General features: G+C 41.5%; 1 protein-coding gene across 1 annotated transcript in view; it reads right to left on the reverse strand.

Annotated features, from left to right (window-relative positions):
* COL4A5 (collagen type IV alpha 5 chain) overlaps positions 1–22889 on the reverse strand; it is a 139605-nt gene that overhangs the window by 56484 nt on the left and 60232 nt on the right. Inside the window, exons 3-20 of the mRNA XM_084638759.1 lie at positions 18432–18521; positions 16343–16387; positions 15543–15587; positions 15377–15439; positions 14145–14198; positions 13361–13387; positions 11015–11095; positions 9857–9919; positions 8994–9029; positions 8856–8897; positions 8627–8719; positions 5834–5887; positions 5667–5723; positions 3319–3363; positions 3164–3217; positions 2867–2908; positions 1599–1722; positions 436–609 (exon numbers count right to left, since the gene is read on the reverse strand). Coding sequence (XP_084494885.1) covers positions 436–609; positions 1599–1722; positions 2867–2908; positions 3164–3217; positions 3319–3363; positions 5667–5723; positions 5834–5887; positions 8627–8719; positions 8856–8897; positions 8994–9029; positions 9857–9919; positions 11015–11095; positions 13361–13387; positions 14145–14198; positions 15377–15439; positions 15543–15587; positions 16343–16387; positions 18432–18521 — 1189 coding nt within the window. The remainder of the gene's footprint in view (positions 1–435; positions 610–1598; positions 1723–2866; positions 2909–3163; positions 3218–3318; positions 3364–5666; positions 5724–5833; positions 5888–8626; positions 8720–8855; positions 8898–8993; positions 9030–9856; positions 9920–11014; positions 11096–13360; positions 13388–14144; positions 14199–15376; positions 15440–15542; positions 15588–16342; positions 16388–18431; positions 18522–22889) is intronic.

Raw genomic sequence — 22889 nt, forward strand, 5'->3', positions numbered from 1 at the left:
CTGACCTTAAAGCAGCCCTAAAGCTTCTGAGATTCCCCCAATATGGGGGAATCCTGGGCTGTAATAAAGCTTGTAGAGCCCACTTTACAAAAAGGGGTACGTCAGGGCTGGCGGGAGCCAGGAAAAGGCATGGCAAGGCCACACCGAAACACAAGATGATAATTCCTAGCTAGCAAGGGGACCCTTCGAGACCACATAAAGTTAGGGTAGTCCTTTTGGTGCTCTAACTTGCACCAGGAGCTGGGAAGGAAGCATAAAGGAGACATTACGTCACCTTTGTCTCTCCATTACTTCAGCTGGAGCTGAATTGTGTCCCTGGAGCAAGGGGACAAAATAAACCTATGTAATAGATATTTAGTCTCTTTTCCTTGTTGCTGAGTAACTATCTATCTGTCAAGTATTTCAAGGCTGCAGGTCAATGAAGATATCACTTACTAGGAGGGATAGTTGTTCCGGGAGGTCCAGGGGCACCTGGAGGTCCAGGTGGCCCTGGCCGTCCATCAAGTCCAGGCTGTCCAGGTATGGAAACTCCGGGTAGACCTTGATCCCCCTTCTGTCCTCGCTCCCCAGGCAAACCAGGTGGACCAGGGGGGCCTACAACTGCAATCCCTAAAATGGAAAAAAGCTAATTCTTCAGTATCTCTGGTTTAAACCATGGACTTTTGTAAAGGTGACAATGAAAGCTGGCTAGGTTGCTGTTACTACCATAGGCAACATCCTCTCTCTAAATCTTCATGTATGTGACCATGGCATAGGAGTTATATTATGGGGTAAGAGTTTTCATCAGGCTCCATAAAGAGAGCCAAATTACAGGTGTACCCATTTTTCTATGCAAACCAGGTAAATGCGCATCCTGATGTACATGTGTGCGCACAAGTATGGAATTTGGGGCAGGCAAATATTACATTTGCAGAGACTTTTGGTGAAAACTTGATCCCAAGACTTAACATGAGTAAACAATTTAGGTAAGGAAGGAATTGTAACAGGACTAGAGAAAGGAAAAATGTGTATTTATTTGTCATAACTTTAGAGTTACCTACTGTTCTCCTTCCCTGTACAGCTTTCTGATAGACATGGCTAGCAAGCTCCTTTAACCCCTTTCTAAACATGGTCCTTCATCAACTCTACCTTTAAGCACTTGGCCAGTCTGTATTTAAACCTATATTTAATAGTCAGTCTCAACAGTTTTGACACAAACTCTTCTCCATACATATGGAACTCTGATAACATACATTACTTGCAAACAACAAAGGGCTAAACTACCCTTAAGTTACTACTCCAGCACTCTTAACTGGTGATTCATTGACAGCCCTGAAGACTAGCATCCTCTGTTCACCACAGAACAGTAAAAGCACGGACCATGAATGTTCAAGAGTCCTCATGCCTCAACCCTCAGCTGGAGGACTATCTCCAGGGCTCAAAGGTAGCTCTTAATAGTTTTGCCTTCACTGGTCATTCAGGCCATCTGCCAACCAGGGTATCAATTGTGATGGTGATTATTGCTACACTGCCACTGCCCCACTAGGCAGTGAACTAAGATCATGAAGCTAACTAACTCCAGATAGCAAAATACACAAGCAATTCACCTCAACACTTACCTGGAGGCCCTGACAAGCCAGGAGGCCCTTGCAAGCCAGGATATCCACGCTCGCCTTTGGGTCCTGGAAATCCTGGAAGTCCTTTATTCCCTTTTGGTCCCACTTCTACACCATTTCCTGTGATCTGTCATATCAACAAGCCAAGAAAAAGTCACAAGAAAGGTGAAGAGAGGTGGGTCGGTGTGTAGCAAAGCCACAAGAGCCAGCTCACGACATTTCAAACCAATGGCACGATCCTTCTAATGCAACTGGGATCCCAAATAAAAGTCTGCTAAAAAAAGAAAGTCCCCTGTTCCAGCAGAGTGCACTATTATTGTGAGGCCGTACTGCATTCCCACATGGTTAGCTAAAAAATACTAGTGCACACTTCATTCTTGTGGTTTGAGAAGCAAATAGTGTCAGAATGAGAGCAAGAAAGGTTTCCACAGCCAAGTCTCATGGCACACCCCATTCCCAAAAACAGTGCGAGAAGAAAACCTACAATACACCCACCCAAACTACAGAATCTTCACCCCAGGTATTTTAAAATCTTTTGTTTTCATCTGACAATTTATTCAACTGCAGTTTCAACTATGGTGCAAATCCATAGCAATGCCACATATGTCAATGGAGATACTCTGGATTTGCATCACTGTAATAAGGCAGAATTTGACCCTATTCTTTGTTTCCGGGGGACTGCTTGTGGAATAAGATATTACTCTCTGAAGTGAGGTTGAATCCAACCCTATGTGAGAACTCCTGTGACATCATTAGAATTTCTCAGTTGCAGACACTCCATGACCTACAGGATTACATTAATATGGATTATTATATGAATAATAGCGTGGGGATATTTATATTTTCATGGTGCTGCTCACTGTGGGGATGATTAGAGCAGGTTGGAAAAAAATTCAGATTTCATTGAAAAAAGCCACTTTCCATTGGAAAAACATTTTGACTGAAAATTTGTTACCAGCTCTACTGATTATGATCTTAATTTGTGATGTTTTTATTCCATTGCCTTCAGTGGATTTGCCTCTGATTTACACTGGTGTGAGTGAGATATGAATCTGGCCTTGTGTTTATAACTGAAAGACCTTGGAATGCAAGATCACACATTCTAAAGGAAGGGAGCAGTGGGTTGTGGTGACTAACACTTGGTGCTACCTGCTGGATCTCTTTGGCACTAGCATAAACTGGAAACACTAATGTCTGGAAGAAATGAGGAGACAAAATGGTGCACTGCCAACCAAACAGAAGAAAAGGAGAAGAAAGCAAAAGCAACTTACCACTCCAGGAGGACCAGGCAGACCACGTTCACCTTTCAGACCCTGCCAATGATATATTTACAGATTATTGAATGACATATTTGTGAACACGAGAGCTAAAAAATTAGTTTTCAAAAAAGTGTCTTATGTTCTTATGTGTCAGGAAACAAGAGATTGCAAAGATTCTGTTGCAGGTTAACAGATAAGGCAAGGCAATGCAATTTCTATACAGTAGGAGCTGGGCATTGGTATGTAAGCTTCAGTGACAGGCAGGCTTTTACTCTATTCTTGCAGTAAAGACAAATAACCCACACTCACCTTTTCACCATCTCTTCCTGGAACACCATTTAAACCAGGCTCACCAGGTAAACCCTTCAAGGAAAGGAAAAGAAACATCCTCAAAATATTCGCTGCAAATATCCCAAGAGCATTACAAAGAATCTGCTTAGGTGAGAAACGTATAAGATACTCACATCCCTACCAGGCTGACCAGGATCTCCATCTTTGCCAGGTTTCCCCTTCAAAACACAAATGTTCATTGAAAAATAAAAAGTTTTAGTGGCAAAGAGCCATTGCCAGGAACTGCATGATTTGTTTCCCTTTGTAGTAGATAAATGAAGCAAAGACTCTCTAGAATGCAACCCCTATGATAAATCTCACAATTAAGAGAGGTGTAATAAGCCGGCATTAATTAAATTGAGGATTAACATAGAAAACCAGGGTAACAAAAGCTTGATCAACAGAAATCCTAAGTATTATCAGAATGCAGCATAAAATGACCTCAAATTTAACAAGTGCTGATTCCCCCACACTGAAAGTTTTCCTGGATATAGATTTAGGGCTTAAATTGTGATTCTAGTCTGAAAAGTGAGTTTTTAAAAATGCACCTTCATACTCAAATGACAGTGAATACACATAGGCAGCAGATACCTGATTATTGTCAGGACAAAAGAGTTTGCACCATTTTTACTGTTACCACTGCAACACCACCACATACTGGAGACAGTGCGCTGGATTCTACTGCAACTCAGTCATCAACAGCACTGTTGACTAGGTTTAGACACAGAGCCAAAATTTGCCCTTAGTCACACCCAAACAACCCCACAGCAGACAACAAGGGCCACACAGGTGTAACTAGGACAAAGGTTGGTTTGCAGAATTTTTATTACTAGTGATGATGCTCAATCTGGAAAAAAACAGTGCTTTGAAATTCCAGGCTGACTTTCAGAGGCTGGCAATTACAAAATCATCACTTGTAAAAGAGCCCACTTGATACAGAAATTGAGACACGTGAAATAAAAATGGAACCCCACATGCTACTGTAGAGTCACACCTCACAGCAGAACTGTATTTCGAGCCCCCAGTAAACATAAATGTCCCAAATCAGAGGGGGAAAATATACTGTGGGTAAAAGTTAGGGTGGAAGAAAGAAAACAAGCATTTGTACCCTTTCTGATCTATGCAGATTTGTGTCCCCTCTCCCAACAATTAATATCTCACAGTGAAGCAACTTGGGAAAGCATGCAAAATATAATGGGAGTTTTGGCCTTATATTCTTCCCTCTCTATCCTACGTCCAAAAAACAAATGAAAACAAAGCCCCTCCTGAGTGAAACGTAGGACTCTAGAATGCTGAATTCATAAATGGACTTTTTGCACAGTCTTTTTTTAAACCAGGGGCTGGGAAATGGGGAAACCTATCATAAAAGCATTTTATCTCACCTGGTTAACCTCTGTGAAACCTATGGGTCTGATATTTGGAAGGGCCCACTGCCCTCAGTTGAAGTTGTGGGCACAGGAATTATACAAGGAAACTAACTTCCAACAGAGAATTTATGAACTGATGGCAGCTTGTCTTTACTTCATCTCCTCAGTCCACCTACTGGACCCCTGCTGATCTTACTTCACCACACTGACCTGTGATACCCAAGGCAATCCTGACTCAAGAAAGGTGAATAGTTGGCTCTGAATCTATGACTGAAGTGACCTATTGCCATCCCTGCAAGGTATGCCGTTCCCCTGTGTTTCCCCTCACCAGACTGCATATACACAGCAACAACTCCTCCAGAGACAGCAGATAGGAGTTAACTTTTAATACAGTTTTCAAAGGCTACTGTTCTACTTGCTCACCTCAGAGATCACTCCGTTTAGAATAAAGAAAAGGAGGACTTGTGGCACCTTAGAGACTAACCAATTTATTAGAGCATAAGCTTTCGTGAGCTACAGCTCACTTCCTCGGATGCATCTGATGCAGTGAGCTGTAGCTCACGAAAGCTCATGCTCTAATAAATTGGTTAGTCTCTAAGGTGCCACAAGTCCTCCTTTTCTTTTTGCGAATACAGACTAACACGGCTGTTACTCTGAAACCTCCATTTAGAATGGGTTTTCAGGCACCAGCTTACAAATGTGTCAATAGCATGACGTACTGGAATTCTGTTAGGGTAACTGAATGGAGACCCTCTCTGAAAGGAAACGGTCACTCAAGCTGTGCAGCCTCAATAGCTTTAAAGAAAATTTCCATACATAACTGTAAAGCGTTTATGTCCAATGCTTATGACAGAGATTCTACCCCTTTTGTTCCTGCCTCAAGATTAAGATCTACATTCAGGGTAATTCCACTAGGGTGCATTGAAAAGGTGCTTTTACACTCAGCTAGAATCGCACCAGTGAATCACTAGTGTCATCTGCAATATCTTGTAGATCATTGGAGGAAATAAAATCTCTTACCAAGAGAGTCTGATGGCCTGAATTCAATATCTGCTTAATTCTCAAAGCTAAAAGCATTTGGAAAAATAAATCTTTGGTTCAAGGAAGTTACTTACTCTTTTGCCTGGCTCTCCTTGCTCACCTTTTTCACCTTTCACGCCACCTGAAGGACCCTGAACACACAAACATCGTCTTACACTCAGCCCATGGGGACAGAGCAGAACGAATTTACAATTCTCTTACATTATTCTAAGAAAAAAATGCCACCGTGGGAATTACTCACAGGAGGACCTTGTGGCCCAGGGGGTCCTGGTGGACCTCGTTCTCCTGGAATACCCTGTCAGGCATGGGGAAAAGAGAGAGAAGGGGGTTAAAGCCCTCACCTCCCAACATTGGGTCAACTGTTTTAAACAGGATTTTGCTGCCATTTAAACTTCTTCATGTGCCACAAGCGCTAGTGGTTTTTATCAAGTGTCTTTGATCCATGTGTATCCCAAAGTACTGGTACAAATTTTGTTAACTGATCACTCTATTTATTTCATTGAATCATTGAGATACAATTGCCTCTTGCATATAGCACAGTGGCTGGCTAGCTGCCCACAGCTTGCTGCACAACAGTTTAGGGCAGGAAATAAAAATAACCTAGCCAGCTGAAATTACAGGAGGCTAGTCAAGGGGCAGAGAGTAATTATTGAAGATGCAAGGACACCATTAATACCTCTGCTCTTGGGAATAATGCCATTGGATTTTTAGTGAAAGGTAGGACCTCTGTTTTCTATAGCTGCAGTTCTGGTAGCACACGCTGAATAACTAGTTCATTACTGACTTAGAGGGGAGAGCATCAGCTACTGAATCCCTCAAAGCACTTCATCAGGATTTGCTTTTTTTCTTGCAGGACTTCCATCCACATACAGGCCCAGCCTGACCTTGCTTAGCTTGTGCAATTAGCTGAGATCACAACTTCAGGTGCGATGGCCCCAGGCTTACAAATGTGTTAAATTTGGGATGGCTCCTTTACAGAATGAATAAAAACTGAGTTGTGATGGTGATCAGTCTACAAAAGTTCACTTCCAAGTACATTACTTTCATCAAAAGTCTAAATATTTACCTTAAAATTATTGCTAGTGTAAGGCCAAATGCAATTTGCTGGGAGATAGTGTTTGTAGGTCTTGGTGCTTTCTAAGGAATGTACAGTCATACTGTCTTGTTTTGTATATTTATACAGCTGCCTTTTGGCATTATTAGACCTTCAGAGATGTCAGATGCAATAGTGTGTAAGCTGAAAATAAACCCCAAAGGAGAAATCCAGACATGCCAAACCCGCGAAAAAAATGCAGATATTAGGTTTGTTTTTGGCTTAATTGGCTCGTAAGTTACTTGTTGGCTAGTTTTTGGCTTGTTTGGCTTGTAGCTTATTGCTTCTTTTTTTTGATCGGCTCCCAGCAAGCAGGGACAAGGAGGGGCAAGCAGGGGAAAGGGAGGGAGAGAGTCAGGGGTGCACAGTGGTCCCAGACTGCACGCCAGGAGGAATTTAGTCACATAGAGTGTTGGGGTTCTTAGGGATTGGCTTGTTTTGGCCTCGTTTTGAAATGGGATTAGCTTGATTTTTGGCTTATTGTGAAAGTCGGGGTGCTTATTTACTGTGTGAAAGTTGGCAACTGTGGTGAAATCCTGAAGTCAATGCAAGTATTGCCATTGATCTTAATGGGGCCAGAATTTCCCCACAAATTTAGAATTAAAGGGATGGCCAGTTCTCTGCTTCTTCATCTACTACCCTGGGCCCAGTGAATCAGAGAACACCAGAGTCTCCCACCTTTCCAGGATGACTCCATAGGGTGGTTGTGTATTAGTGGATCTGATGCTTCAATAGGGCCAAAGGTTCTTATGAAGGGAAGGACAAATTGCTTTGGTTAAAGTGAAAGGAGGAGAGGTCTGGCACTTCTTCCCACATCCCACTTAAGGGCAGACCACCAATGCTTTCTTCATCCTGAAATGTTTGCCAACAAGAACAGGATGAAAAGGTAGAAAGAATGAAGCAAGGTTTTAATCCTAAAACAGCGGCAGAAAACCAGATACCCGGGTGCAGTGTAAGCAGAATAGAAGAAGGACCACTCCTACCTCAAAATATACACCTCATCCCTTGCCTAAGGTCAGGCTGGTGTTTGGCATTACCACAGAACTTCAAAGGAAAAAACCCCAAAGCACTCATGCCCCTGCTTGTACTGCCTGACTCATCTGGGATAGCCTCTATAATAGAAGTGGGATTGTGAAAAGTTGTTGGATCAACAGGACAGGACAAATTTAGTATCTTCAGAACTGGCATCTCTCCCAATGACTCTTCAGCAGTTAAGGGTGGGGAAGTTTCTGTACAAGTTAAAGCAACAGTTGGGAAAACGGAACTTAAAAATCAGTAGCAATATTGCCAGCAAGGCTACAGATTCACTGGGGTAGCCAAATGTGCATATTTAGGATGTGGATTTAGGTGCTTAGAAAATGGAAAATGACTTTATTTAGACCAAAAGAAAGAAGGGACTCAAGATGTCTTGTATGACAAGGAGGTTAAGTCAGCTGCATTTTAGTTTTTACAGGACCCCTCATTATAATATGATAGATGCAGCTCAGATTTTCATAGATGTCTAATGAATGGGAATTGGGGAACTGAATCCCGAGAGAGCTTGGAAAATCTCAGCCTGGACGTTTAGAGTTGACTAGCCATTCAAATCTTGCTGTGGAAGGTTAATTACTTTTATTGTTTCCATAGGATTTCATTTTGGAGACTGTTTCTTGTGTAGTTTAATTTTTTAAATAATGGGAACATGTGGAGATGGCTCAGACATTGTGCAAAATGAAATAACTGAACCAATATGATTGACCCACCCTCTGATATAGGAGAAATGGATAGGTCTGGCTGAGGCAAATGACAATTCAGTGCTTTGGAAAAAGCAGCAGGACCCCCAACAAGCTGTACTTTGGGGGATGTCATTCTGAGTAGTACAGCCTCCAATGAATGAGCTGCTCTAAGTAGCTGGACAGGTGCTTACCACAGATGGACACGGTTTCCTTCATTCCCACTCACCTGATCTCCTTTCTGAAACTCTATGTCAGTTGGTCTTTTCTGTTCCCCAATTTGTCCTGGTGGCCCTGGAGGTCCCTGAAGGCCTTGGTCACCCTAACACCCAAAAAGATGGCAAAATATATAAATGTTCCCAGGCTATTACAGACATGGACAACATGAGCCATGCCAGTATGCAGTAAAAGAAGCTTGAATTGTTCTGAAAGCAATACAGTAAAAATCCTCTACTCACTTTTTCACCCTTGGGTCCTTGGAAGTTCAAACCCATATTACCCTGCAAAGAGTTAAAATAATCAACGCTTAGAACAGAGTTGAACAAAACTAAAGGGAAAAATAAGAAAAGAAGGCGGTGGTGGGGCGGGGGGTATACCTTAGGACCTGGAAGCCCTGTTGGACCAGGAGGTCCCTGTAAAACAAAACAAAACAAAACCATTCTGTTATAACACTTTCTGCTCAGGGGATTGCAAAGCACTTTGGAAACAATGATGATGAGTTATGTTAATAAATAATACCACTGCTACTAATTCTGAAAGAGCCGACCTGTATCTTGTCCTAATTATTTACATCATACCCATATTGACTGGGCATTTGTGTCTCCCACTGAGAGTTGGTCCTCATCCCCAGAAGTTTTACTCAATGCATTAGTATATACAATTGCTTCCTTATTTAATATGCCCAGTTGCAGGTTCAAGTGGAATCCCAAATCCAACACTGATCTATGTGCAAATCCCACCTTGCCCCTGCCCCCAGAGGCTCATAGTGCCCAAAAGGGATAGAAGCAATACCATTCCACTGCACAGGTAGGAGGATAGGGGGAGACAGCACAGGAGCTCCCTCTGCTGTGGTGCACAAGGGGCTTTGGGGGCAGACTGAAAATATGGCTGGTGGATCTGGGATGCATTTAAGCCACCACAAATGGTCATCTAGTGGGCGCAGCAGCTGCAGGGGCACTGAAACAAGCTGGGGTGCTAAAAGCCATTGAACAAAACTGTAAACCCTGTATAGGATGGAAGCTGTGCATGCAGTTACTTTTATTACTTCAAGCCAGAGGGTGCTTAGTGAGCAGCTGTGGGGATTGCTATGGTCCTGAAGCAGCAGTAACTACTGCTCAGCAGCTCTGCCTCAGCTGGAGGCCTGGGCAAGGAGAATTCTCTCCCCCTGTTGCTGAGAAGCTAAATTTGCTTCTAAGAATAGAAAAGAATTAATTCTATGTGACAAGCTAAGGAATCTTACCGTTAAACCTGGTGGCCCAGGGGGACCAATAGGACCTTGTACGCCCAAGGGACCAGGTGGACCCTGTTGGGAAAGGGAAGGAAGGAGTCAGAGATGCCCCTTTCAATGAAAAGCTCCAGCTGGCATCAGTTTGGGAGGGCCTTGGCCATGCAGACAAGAATTAGCACCTCATAAATGTCAACTCCAAGGACCCAACCATGACCCTGTCCATGTACAGCCCACATCTAAGGGAAAGGCCTCAAGACCACCAATACCATGGGGAACTTACAGCCACTTAACACCAGGGAGTGCCTTGCTGTCAACTTTCAAGGTGCCTCTTTGGATTGCACAAGATTTTTTTTTTAAAACCACTTTTACTCCCTTCCTACATGAAGCAAAAATAACAGGGCACTCTGCATTTCTATGGTCTCTTCCAGCCAAGGGTAGACAGTAGCAAGGCACAGAGCAGAACAGAGATGCCAACAGGCCCAGTCTGATCAGACTAGTCCTGTGGTTTGCCTCTCTGCAGTGCACTGGGAAACTGTATCCTTGCTCATGTCCTGTGCAGGCTCATGGGCTCCTCATTCTCTGCTCCCCACACCTCTCCAATAAAATTACTAATGGCTCAACAGGGGAGTGGACTATCTGGTGTCACTAGCCGTTTTCACAGGAAGGTGTGGGAAGCAAAGACCCACTGATGGGCTGGAGCCACTGGACTGCTGAGGAGATGCAGCCTAAGGAGAACAGCTGAGGCTCTGCTCTCATTTCCCCTTATCCACAGCCCAGCAGGGCAGATGCTAGTTTTACTAAGGGAGAGGAATAGTATAGAACTCAGGAACTAGCCCAGACTCAGAGTGCGTCTCAGAGGGGTAGGGAAATACACAAGCGCACTGTGGCAGCCAGCAGGTAGCTCTTAGCACTGCTATACTCTGAAGACAGCAGCCCCAGGCCCTCATTGGCCCCCTGCTGGCTGCTTCACTCATGTGCAACCTCACTTCCCAAAAACTATACAGTACATTAAATGTTGGACCTGTTCCTTTTATAGAAACACATGTGCTTTATAGCACTGAATATTGTTCTAGCCATTAATTATGCTGTCAGACTAAATTAATATTCAGTTCAGTGTAGTTTGTCCCCTACCAAAAAGCATACAATCAACAAATACTTTAGGCAACTTACTGGTAACCCTGGAAGTCCTGGAAATCCTGGGTCACCTTTCTGGCCTGACAGTGATGACAGAATTATTTCACCCGGATCGCCCTAAAAGAACAACAATTGATTTAAAAAAATCAATACCACACTGCATTCTTCCAGTTCAAGCTAGCTTCAAAAGACAGCGAGAAGTCATATTAATGCCCAGAGATATGTAGAACTACTATTTCTAGAACACAGGTACTTCATTCTCCAATAAACAACCCTTTAAAAAAAATGTTACCTATTTACTTACAGAATTAATTTTTGCGGTGCTTAGAACCTTTTACCAGCCATCCAAGTACACCATATTTTTATCTGCATGCTGGATAAAAGCACCCAACTTGAATTTCAAAAGGTTAGGGGATTAAAATAAACATGAAAGAAAAGTAAAAAATATTTTATCTCCATTGGAAAGCAACAAACGGGTTGCCAGAAAATTGGTTTACACAGCTATCTCCCATATCCCAGAGGATGGGCCCTATTACATTAGGGTCTGCAATTACCTTAGGCCATACAGCATAACTCAACTTTAAGCAACGCTTCTTATGTGGCTTTGTTATAAGTTTATTTACAGATATTTGACTTTTTTCTTTTTTTTTTTTTTTTTGAAGTTGGTTGGGAAGTGGGAGTGGGGCTGGGGAAAAAAAATGCAGCAGTGTTAAAGTCATCATTCCATGACCCCACAGTGCCAAGCTGTCCTTTCAGCAGCAGTTTGAGAGAACTTTTCCATCGTCCACATTTAGTATTTAATAGAAGAAAGTATATTTAAATTGGCTCTCGGTCCATATGCTCAAGTAGCTCAAAAAACCAAAAATAAAGGCTTAAAAAATAATAAAATGTGACTCTATTTAAACTAGGAGGAAAAAGGTGCCTCTCTTATCCATCATGTAGATGTTTCCTAAGAGAATATAACTCTCTGCATTACCCCTCTTCCCATGATAATTTAAGTGATGTGTAATATTTTCTAACAGTAATTAGCCACTGCAGGGTGCACAAGCAAGCTACTTGTACACTTCTTGGTGGTTCTAGGCCTTCTATTAGCCTAACGCCTCACAACACACCTGGGGCATTCACTAATAGCCTGCTTGTGCACACACCATTGTGTCTTATTGTTATATTAAATTACAATGGAAGGAAATTGTCCTTTAAAATAAGGATCTATGCCTGTGAGGAGACTCAGATACCAAAGCTGGTGTGTCAGTGGTTTCCCAGTCTTGGGGAGAAGGGTGTGTGTGTGTGGATTATTATTATTATTTTGTGGATTTATCACCTGTCCTGGAACCCATTCTAGTCACCTGTGATAATCGCCATTTCCATGGTTCTTTGGGGAATGGGTAGGACCAAGGGACTCTGAAGCTACTTCATTTTTACCACCTGCAAGCTCAGTGTGCTCCTTGCCATATGTGAGGCCCGTAACAATGTGATCAAAATAGTTGGCAGGATAGAAACAACTGTCAAGGTCATGCTAGTGATTTCTCTACAAATATTCTGTATTGTAGGATTTTCTATATTTTAATCTATTTAGAGCGTATGCATATACACCAAGGCGTATACATATACACCAAGATACACAGTTTAAAACACATTTCTATACTGTTAAATAGTTCCTATAGAAGAGCAGAGATAATTCTAACTAAGAACTAAATCATCTACTTTTTTCTGTGAAGTAGCAATTTACGTTCCAGCATATAGGAAGGTCCCTGTGTATTCCATGATCCCATGACTGTAGAATTTCATCCCAACTTCTTGCTAGCCCTCATGGTTGAGAAGAAAACCATTAAGCAAACAAATTGGCATGCTGTTGTTTTCCTGAGTCTGCAGAACATTGCTGAGAGGTGTAAACTGCTCCATTCATCTTTATGGGGTATAACTAAAACCTACAGATGACAATTCAAACGCACGCATTTCATTGCTGATCATTTTAGCAGAAATATCCTACTAACGTACTTCTCTCAAAATCCTAAACTGTATTCCATGCCTTTTCAGATACAAATGCCCCCTCTCGCCCTATTAAGTTGCCAAAATGTATTTGAATTTAATATTTGAACACCACACATGGTGACTGTTGTATATATTGTACTATTCATTCACACATTGAATTCAGTAAAGGCCTGCATTTGTTTTTTTTTTAAATTGAGTACGAATGCTGCAGAGTTGCCAATTGGTCATTAAGGAATGGCGCAGAAACCAGGGGCCTGGTGCAGAATTTAGGAGCAGCTTGCTGTGGAATATGCAGGACCTTGATTATAGGCAAACAGGTTACTTTTGTCAGATGCACACTAAACATCCATGCTCGCTTAACAGTTAGTTGCAAAAGCCCAGAATACTTACCTTCATACCTGGTAGGCCAGGAGGTCCCTTTGTTAAAAGAAATAAAAATAAGGAAGGGTGAGAAAATATCATACAATCAGCAACAAAAAAAGAAGGTATGAATGTATTATTGACATATCATTCACAAAACACTGAACAGACTTCACTGAGAGGGGCAAGGTGACAAAGGGGAGAAAGACACAAAGGATACAAAACAAGGAGACCCTAACATTTCAAGCCTTTGCTGCTTCACTGCTATTCAAGATGAAAGTTCTTCGGCAGCATTTTGAGCAAATATTGAACACTTGCTAAATTGTTTTGTTTTTCATATGCCTCCTCTTATTCTGTATATTACATGCTCATGGTTTCTCTTCTACCAATTCTTACTCCTGCAGGAATCACTTCACTGTGCATTCTTGCATTTTACAGAGAAAAATCTGCACTGTATTTTTTTCTGATCCACAAATAGACAGCATCACTCCCAGATGTGCCTGGGGACATCACTTAAGATCGCTCTTCTCCCACCTCCACACATTTGTTTTCTCTGCAAGTGGCACAGCATCTCAGCAGTGAGAGAATGTAATATTCAAGAAAAGAAGAAATCAAATTCCCTGTTAGCTTTACAAATAGCTTACACCAGAAAAGCTGGATGTCTTGAAGCACACCCAAATGATATTCCATTGAATTATTTACTTGTGGAAATTTTAATATAGTTATTTGGGCACTGACTGTTTCACAATTCTAGGCAAGGGGTTTTCTGTGGGTTACAGGAAGTAGATCTGATTATATAAAATCTCTTACTTACAGGAGGACCTTGTAAACCTGGAAAACCTGGACTGCCTGGGAATCCACGTTCCCCCTAAAGAAGGCAGAGAGAAGAGGCTTAGCCAGCAACAAAACAAGTGATGATACTAAAAAAATTAACACTATTGTAAGCTCATGAACCTGGAATGGAGAAAGGGGCATTGCAGCAGGTTATGGGTTAAACAGTTTACAAAACAAAAATCACAGGTATAAAAAACAGAAGAAAAAGCGTCCAATGGGCTCAAATAGTGTCATGTGCATCAGGTCTATTTTTCTGAAAAGATACTATAGCCGGCAATGCTATAGAAAAAGTCAATTGCCTGGAAGCAGGCAGGTATCTCAATTTGAACATGAACCTTCATAGATGTGCCAGAGATAAATTAACTCATTACCTAGACAATTTCACTTTATGATCTATCCTTATCACAGCGATTTTGCAATCAGTGGTTCCAAGATGACTAAGCCAACAATAAATTACTATCTCCAAATAAACAAGAAGAATATTTGGCACTTATCACCTTCAAAGCACTGTAACAAAATCAGGGTATGTCTACACTGCAAAACAAAACAAAACAAAATCTCTGGGGCACTGAGTCTCAGAGCCTGGTTCAACTGATTCAGGCTTGTGCGGCTTGTACTACAGGGCTAACAATAACAGTGTAGATGTTCGCAAAAAGAAAAGGAGTACTTGTGGCACCTTAGAGACTAACCAATTTATCTGAGCATAAGCTTTCATGAGCTACAGCTCACCTCATCGGATGTTGCTGTTTGAGCTGAAGCCTGGGTTCTGAGATTCTCCCCATTCACTGGGTATCAGAGCCACGGACTTCAAAAGAGCTCCACATGGTGCAAGTGTCCACTTGCATGGATCAGATGGCAGGCCTAGGGCCTAATCATGCAACACACTGGTCGGTTATTATTATCCGCAATTTTACATGTGAAGTAACAGGTAGAGGGGGTCATTTTATTACCCAATGCTACAAAGCGTCAGAGCCATGACTGGATCTTGGCTATTTCCTAGCTCCTGATCATGTGAACTAGACTGTGATCCTGTCTCTCATTTCAGAAGATGTGAATGGGCATTATATGGACCCACCTGTAGCCCAGTAATAGCTTACACTAACCAGCACAGTAAGCTATTCCCGTTTGCTCTCATCAGTCACAAAGACAAGTTCTATTTCTTTATTATGCTATCATTACAGCATCAAGAATTTCCAAGGTGCCATGTCCCACCTTTGTTCCATTGCATCCGGGGATACCTTGAAGTCCTGGTGGCCCATCCTGCCCTGGTAACCCCTTGAACATGGAAGGAAGGACAGCACAATTAGCTAAGGATGATCTGTGCAAAAAGAAAAAATAAGCGATAATCTTCTCAACTGTAAAGCCAAATCCTACTTACGGGAAGTCCTGGTGTTCCTGGAAATCCTGGCAGACCTGGAGGACCCTGGAGGGGAAATAACCATATTTATTTGTAAGTGTGGTGGTGGGAGGGGGACTATTTGTTTTTTAAAAAGAATTCCCATTATTTATAGCCTATTGATGTTTCTATAAGTAAAGGACTATGGAAACACCAGAACCACTCCTCGGTGAAAAATAGCCACATGCATGTACCGTACTTTACAACATACTGGGGGGGAATTTAAAGTACTGGGTTAATGTTTTATTAAATTTGTTTCAGAAAAAACATGAAACAAAACCACAAGAGAAAAGACAGCAATTGCAGACACATTAATGGGTATGTACACTATACACATTAAGGACTAAGTCCTCAGATGTTGAAAATTGATGTGTCTCCACTGAAGCCAATGAAACTACATGGGGAACTACATACATTTCCACGAATGGAGGATCTGCCCATAAAGTACAGCAGACAGGAATAAAAGCTGAAGGATTCACAGACAAACCAGGAATCTACTTATGTAGCAGAATAAAAGTCTCTCTCTTTCATTGTAAAGTCAACAGAGGGGCTGGATTTTGACCTATGAAGCTAGTTTGAGTCCTGTATAGCACGATGGACTGAATAAGCCTTTATTGCTAAATTTATTAAAAGTATGACAAGAAATCCCCTTGGGAAGAATACATTTCTCTTTTGATTCAACTCTACATTTTTTACTCATCTAGCTTTCTGTAACCCACATCTCCAGATCAAAGCAATTCATGTATGTTATGTACTATACCCTGACATGTGGTGTCACTTACTCTGATTCCTTTGGGTCCAGTAGGCCCTGGAAGGCCATCATCACCCTGTAAAGAACATGGAAAAGGTAAAATTGATAATATTATGTATACTAAAGTAAACCAAAAACTTGAATAAAAAGTCAAAATATTTAAGACAAAAGGTGCCTGGTACATCCTGTCAGTATCATGTTGTTAGAAGTTCTATTATTTATTACCATCTGAAAGAAAGAGGTTTTCAAACCTCTTTCTTTAGGATTTACTGTTGAGTTGGGATTGAAAAGCATTTTGTGCACTTAGTAACCAAGGACTTATAGTTAACAGTTTCTGTTCAGATAGTTTTATATCTGCCTGCATATTACTAATTTCCTTCAGCTTGCTATACTTTAGCATATGTGCTATACTGTGCTCCAGTGGGTAAAAGATAATAGTAGATTGCTTGCAAATTTCAGAGTGTTACAGGAATTCAGAGCTATGCAATAGGACAGGGGTGGCCAAGCTGTGACTCTGGAGCCACAAGTGGCTCTTCAGAAGTTAATATGCGGCTCCTTGTCTAGGCACCGACTCTGGGGATGGAGCTACAGGTGCCAACTTTCCAATGTGCCGGGGAGCGCTCTCTACTCAACCCCTGGCTCTGCCACAGGCCCTGCCTCCACTCTACCCCTTCCTGCCCCCTCCTCATAGCCAGCTGTGCCCTCGCTCCTCCCCCTTTCCCCCCAGAGCCTCCTGCACGCCATGAAACAGCTGATTGGAAGGTGCCGGGGAAGGCACTGATTGGTGGGACTGCTGATGGGTGGGAGGCTCTGGGAGGGTGGGGGTTGCTGATGGGGGGCGCTGCTGACATATTATATGGCTCTTTGGAAATGTACGTTGGTAAATTCTGGCTCCTTCTCAGGCTCAGGTTGGCCACACCTGCAACAGGACATCTGCCAAAGAAGTGCATTGAAGAGAGTATAAATATACTTATATTTTCTAAGCAAAACATCTGATCAAACCTCTTATTCCCCATTTGCTCTTTCCTTCCTTGCCATCCCTTGCTATATCTGATTCATCTATAACATTTTTGCTTTTTTAATTTTCTGTTTACTGTTTCCACTTCTTGAGTCCCTCCTCTATGTGATGAAAAGCAATAACTTCTTTCCCGTGGTTTCTGAAATGTGACTGTTTTGTATAACGTATGTGTTTACAGAATGAAGAGCCAGATTATGGATAAAGATGACAAAATTAGATAATGTATCTATTTATGTATGTAAAATAAAAAGCAGAGTTGGAGGTATTTCAACACTATACAGTCAGAATTAGAACATTTTAATCTTATTCGGGAGCAGACAGTTACAAATGTGGGCAATTCAGGAATTAAAGAGCATTCATCTCTTCTCTTCAGTGTTGTACTATTGTTTTGGAGTCACACAAGGGGCTTGTTTTAATCCCTTACTTGCTTCCCCACAAAACAATGACCGTAAGAAAACATTTGTACTTCATGGCAGAGTAGAAGTGGGACCATTCACACAGCTGGCAAACAGATATGACTTCATCACTTCACTAAGTGATGGAATCACAGGACTGTGGGAGAGGGGATTTCAGTTATTTGACAATGTGTGTTACATGGCCGAGTAAAGCTGCAACGCGGCATGTCACTAAGCCTGATCTCTAACCCCTTTCCCTTAGAGCAGTCAGTCTGGCCACTTTCACACCTAATGAATTGGTGTGTGTATTAGTGCATAGGTGCTGGGACTAGGGATGCTGCAGCATCCCCCAGCTTGAAGTGGTTTCCATCATATACAGGGTTTACAGTTTGGTTCAATGGCTCTCAGCACCCCCACTATACAAATTGTTCCAGAACTCCTGTACGAGTGAGGGGTAGATTGCTTATCTGAGGAGCACAAATATTTTCCCTACTGTTTACTGCCTTAAGTTATAGACTTCCACAGCAGGACAGTAATGTAACAGGCTGCCAGGAACTGTACCACTGAAACATTAACCCAATAACACTCTCTGAATCAGGAGCTCTGGAGATGGCACTAATGCATTTTGTGTCAGTATATCAGGAAATCTAGACACTGCCTGCACCAGAGGTAACATTTATATAGAGTTTGGATACATTGTTACTTACCTTTATGCCTCTTGGGCCAGGAGGTCCCTCTGGTCCCGGAAACCCGGGTAAACCGGGCTGACCTTCTAACCCTGGGAACCCCCTCTCGCCCTACAAACGGAAGCAGGGAAAATTAAGTACTTTTACATGCTGCACAGGATATTTATGATAAGTTCAGACAATACAATACTTCAGCTTGCTACAGAGAACTGGAAAGAAGTTAAGCAGCTAGAGTAATTTAAAGCACATTAAGGCGTCAAATCTGACTTCTTGATAAACATCACAACTACTTAACTATGGGATTTCCAGGCAATAGAGTGTACAACTCATTTCAATGACTCTGTATCAATCATACCAATTAAACAGATTAAGTGTGCTGTCTATCTAGTATTTAAACCAGTCTCGATTGGTCATTTGTCAAATTTTTCAAAGAAGTACCTTTGGCTTTCTCCCAGGCTTCCCAAGTGCATGAAGCAGCTTTCTGTAAAAACTCACAAAGCTACCACTGTCCTTTTCCAAATACTGCCTTTAAAGTCACTTCTGCTGTGACACCTATAAAAAAAACTCAACTAGGGAAGCTGCTGTGCTGTGACCCATACTCATCATGCTGTTACCTTGTGCTTCCTCAGTCTGTTGTATTCACCTGTTGCCTCATCTTATACTTTAACTGTCTGCTCTTGGGGGCAGGTATCATTTCTCATGTGTTTGTACAGTACTTAGCACAACGGGGTCCTGCTCTCTGACAGGGAGCCTGGGTGATACCAACGCTGCCACCATAGGTAAACTGGAATTTACCAGCATAAATTTATTCGTACGCAATTTTATCATTATGAAATTTGAACAATTATATGTTACATACACCCCTACATTAGAAGAACATTATGATTGCAAACTCAAATACTCAGAAGTTGAGAAATGCCAGAATTAAGGTTGCCTGTGCAATCTTAATTCAGCTCCTTTGTGTGTATGCATTATGATAGTCTTCAATTACACAATCACATACTATTTTTACCACAAGACCCCTGCCTCCTTCAGTGCTCAGGTTGGGCAATGATCACTTAATGAGCAGCTACTCAATATTTTGTTTTAGCCTCATTGTTCAATGCATTGACCATGGCCTTATTTACTGCACACTATTCAAACCCTATGCTGAATACAGAATAATTAATTTTGTCATGGACATCTCTGTGGCCCTCATTATGGACTGACTGCTTGACAAACGCTAATGAATTTATTTTCTCAACACCCCGGTGAGGCAAAGGACTATTATTACCCTCATTTTACAGATGTGGAACTAAGGTAGAGAGAGTAAAGTCAAAAGGGTCCACTAATTTTGGATAACCAATGTGGGACACACAACACCTGAGAAAGCAAGAACTCCAGCCTCCAGAGGGTATTTTGGTGTTTCAGAAGCAAGAGCACGCCGATAGCTGCATCACAATTTTCAGTTTTTACAGGATTTGCAGATCAGCATCTGACCTTTTTTTGTCAACATGGCCTGGGGAATTTGAATGAATGGTCAGTCACTAATTAACGCATAAGTGGAATACTCTCCAATGAGCATTAGTGTTTGTATGTTATTTATTTAAAGGAAATTTCAAAAAAATTTAAGAACACTGGGAAAGCCTCATCTCCTCCCTCAGCACCAATTTACTACCCCTTGCTGCTGCTGCCTGAGCAGTAACATTATGACATCAAAGATTATCAGCCACTCATCACTCTTTGGGGAGTGTCACTGGAGCCCTGGTTATCATGGCAATGACTGCTTTTGACAACTGATTTACCTCAGACTCTCATTGCACTATTGCAAAGAAGGGTCCCAGGAGGGTCTGTAATGAGAGCAGACTGGAGGTGGTTAAGCTCCTACTGCGTTCTAAGGGTAATTGTTTGTTAGAAAAGAGATGACTAAGGGGGAAGGAGGGAGGGGCTTCCCAGGAGAACACGGGGCCGGGGGCCACAACGGAGGCCAGGGGAGGCTTAGTCTGCTTTGACCTACTGCCCATGGGTAAAAGGCTATAAAATCATGAGTGGTGTGGAGAAAGGAAATGGGGATGTCTTATTTACCTCCTCAAATAACACAAGAACCAGGGGTCACCCAATGAAGGTAACAGGCAGCACATTTAAAATAAGCAAAAGGAAATACTTCATACAATGCACAGTCAACCTGGGAGACTTGTTGCAATGGGATGTTGTGAAGGGCAAAAGTGTAACTGGGTTCTAAAAAGAATTAGGTAAGTTCATGGAGGATAGGTCCATCGCTCACTATTAGCCAAGATGGGTAGGGATGTAACACCAGGCGCTAAGTGTCCCTAAACCTCTGACTGCCAGAAGCTGGAACTGGACCACAGTAGATGGACCACTTGATAAGTGCCTTGTTCTGTTCATTCCCTCCAAAGCATCTGGCACTGGCCACTGTCAGAAGACAGTGTGGACTGTCTAGACAGTCCACGAGTCAGATGCAGTTCAACTCTTCTTATGTTACCTTGCTCAAAAAGGGTTACATGAAAATAAGATACAATATATGGAAAAAGGATCTGCAATTTTGTGTTTAGATGTTTCTCGCAAGTTTGGGAAGTTATGACTTTCAGAATATTTGTTTGTTTTTTAAGACGACGTGGGGCATTATAGATAGCGATTCCAGTTTCTGTAAAAATTTAAAAACTGTAATTTAGAAATTTCAATAAAAAGATTTTTTTAGGGCTGTCAAGTGATTAAAACAATTAATTGTGATTAATCGCCCTGCTAAACAATAGTATACCATTTATTTAAATATTTTTGAATGTTTTCTACATTTTCAAATACAGTATATTGATTTTAATAATACAAAATAAAGTGTAAAGTGCTCAGTTTTTTTTTAAATCAAATATTTTCCCCTGTAAAAAAAACAAAAGAAATAGTATTTTTCAATTCACCTAATACAAGTACTGTAATGCAATCTTGATCATGAAAGGTTTCAGCCTGGTAGCTGTGTTAGTCTGTATCAGCAAAAACGACTAAGAGTCCTTGTAGCACCTTAGAGACTAACCAATTAATTTGGGCAAGTTGAACTTACAAATGTAGAATTATATACAAAAAAAATGCATTCAAAAAACAATACAAAATGTAAAACTTTAGAGCCTACAAGTCCACTCAGTCCTATTTCTTGTTCAGCTAATCGCTCAGACAAACAAGTTTGTTTACATTTGCAGGAGATCATGCTGCCCGCTTCTTGTTTACATTATCACCTGAAAGCGAGAACAGGTGTTCGCATGGTACTACTGTAGATGGCGTTGCAAGATATTTACATGCCAGGTGCATTAAAGAGTCACATGTCCGTTCATGCTTCAACCACCATTCCAGAGGTCATGCGATTAATCGACAGCCCTAGTTTTTTTTAATACAATTTTAATTTAATTAATTCCAACATATTAATGAACACAGGGCCTAGAGGTAAAATGGAGATAACAGTGGCAAAAAAGAATATACAATGACAACAAATGTGTAAGTGCTTTATTATTTAAACAGTACACTTATTAATAGGGGAAAAAACTAAGGAAATTCAAAAACAAAACTTCCATTTAACACTAGTTAAGGTCATTCTCAAAACAGCCAACTAAAGCATAAAATATGAGGAAATACAAAGTTAAGAATTAAAGGGTTACCAAGTCAAGTGCCCTCAAGTTAGAAAATGCCAGAATGAATGTTGCCACTGCAACCCTAAGTTGGCCCCTTTGTGTGTATACACAATTTAGAAAGCCACAGGACTCCAGTCTCATTCACTGCATAGGACAGATCTGCTGTGGGGTGAATTTAGGTTGCGTAGTAAAGGAAGCTATCACCTGTGGGATCCTGCTTCATTTGTTGCAGAAGTTGGAGAGTGAATGAAACTGGGGACAGCAGGAAGAGAAAAGGATGGTCTCATGACTTAGGTGTTTGAATGTTGCCCTGAAGAATTCGATTCTATCCCTGCTTCTTCAACTGGAGTTCCTGTGTGATGTTGAGCAAGTAACTTACCCCAGACTCTTCACAGGTGGTCATTTCTGCATCTAATTAAAGGCCTACAGACTGGGGGCCAAATTAAGGTTGTACAGGCAACAGTCCTTCTGGCATTTCCTAACTTGAGTACTGGACTTTGTAACCTTTTAATCTTTAACTTTGTATTTCTTAAATTTTTATGGTTTAGTTAATTGAGAAGAGGAACCTTAACTCATGTTAAATGAAGTATTTTGTTTAGGAATAGGTTACACTACAAACTAGAGAGCTTTTCCTTTTTAATTGGCTAGTTCTCTTATTGCACACACCGCCCGATAGCCCTCATAGATAACACCTTGATCAAGGTGTTAGGAAATTGAGATGGGTATTTTTGTTGGTTTTTGCTACTGGTCCAGCAGCTTTACTCCATCAGGTTAGAGAAGTTACAGAAATAATTTGGAAGTACTGTCAAGGGCTAGATGACCCAGAAAGTCTAATCCTGACCATCCTAGGTTGGGATTTCTTTTC

Source organism: Lepidochelys olivacea (assembly GCF_965140295.1).
Source record: "Lepidochelys olivacea isolate rLepOli2 genome assembly, chromosome: 9".
NCBI classification, from domain to species: domain Eukaryota; kingdom Metazoa; phylum Chordata; order Testudines; family Cheloniidae; genus Lepidochelys; species Lepidochelys olivacea.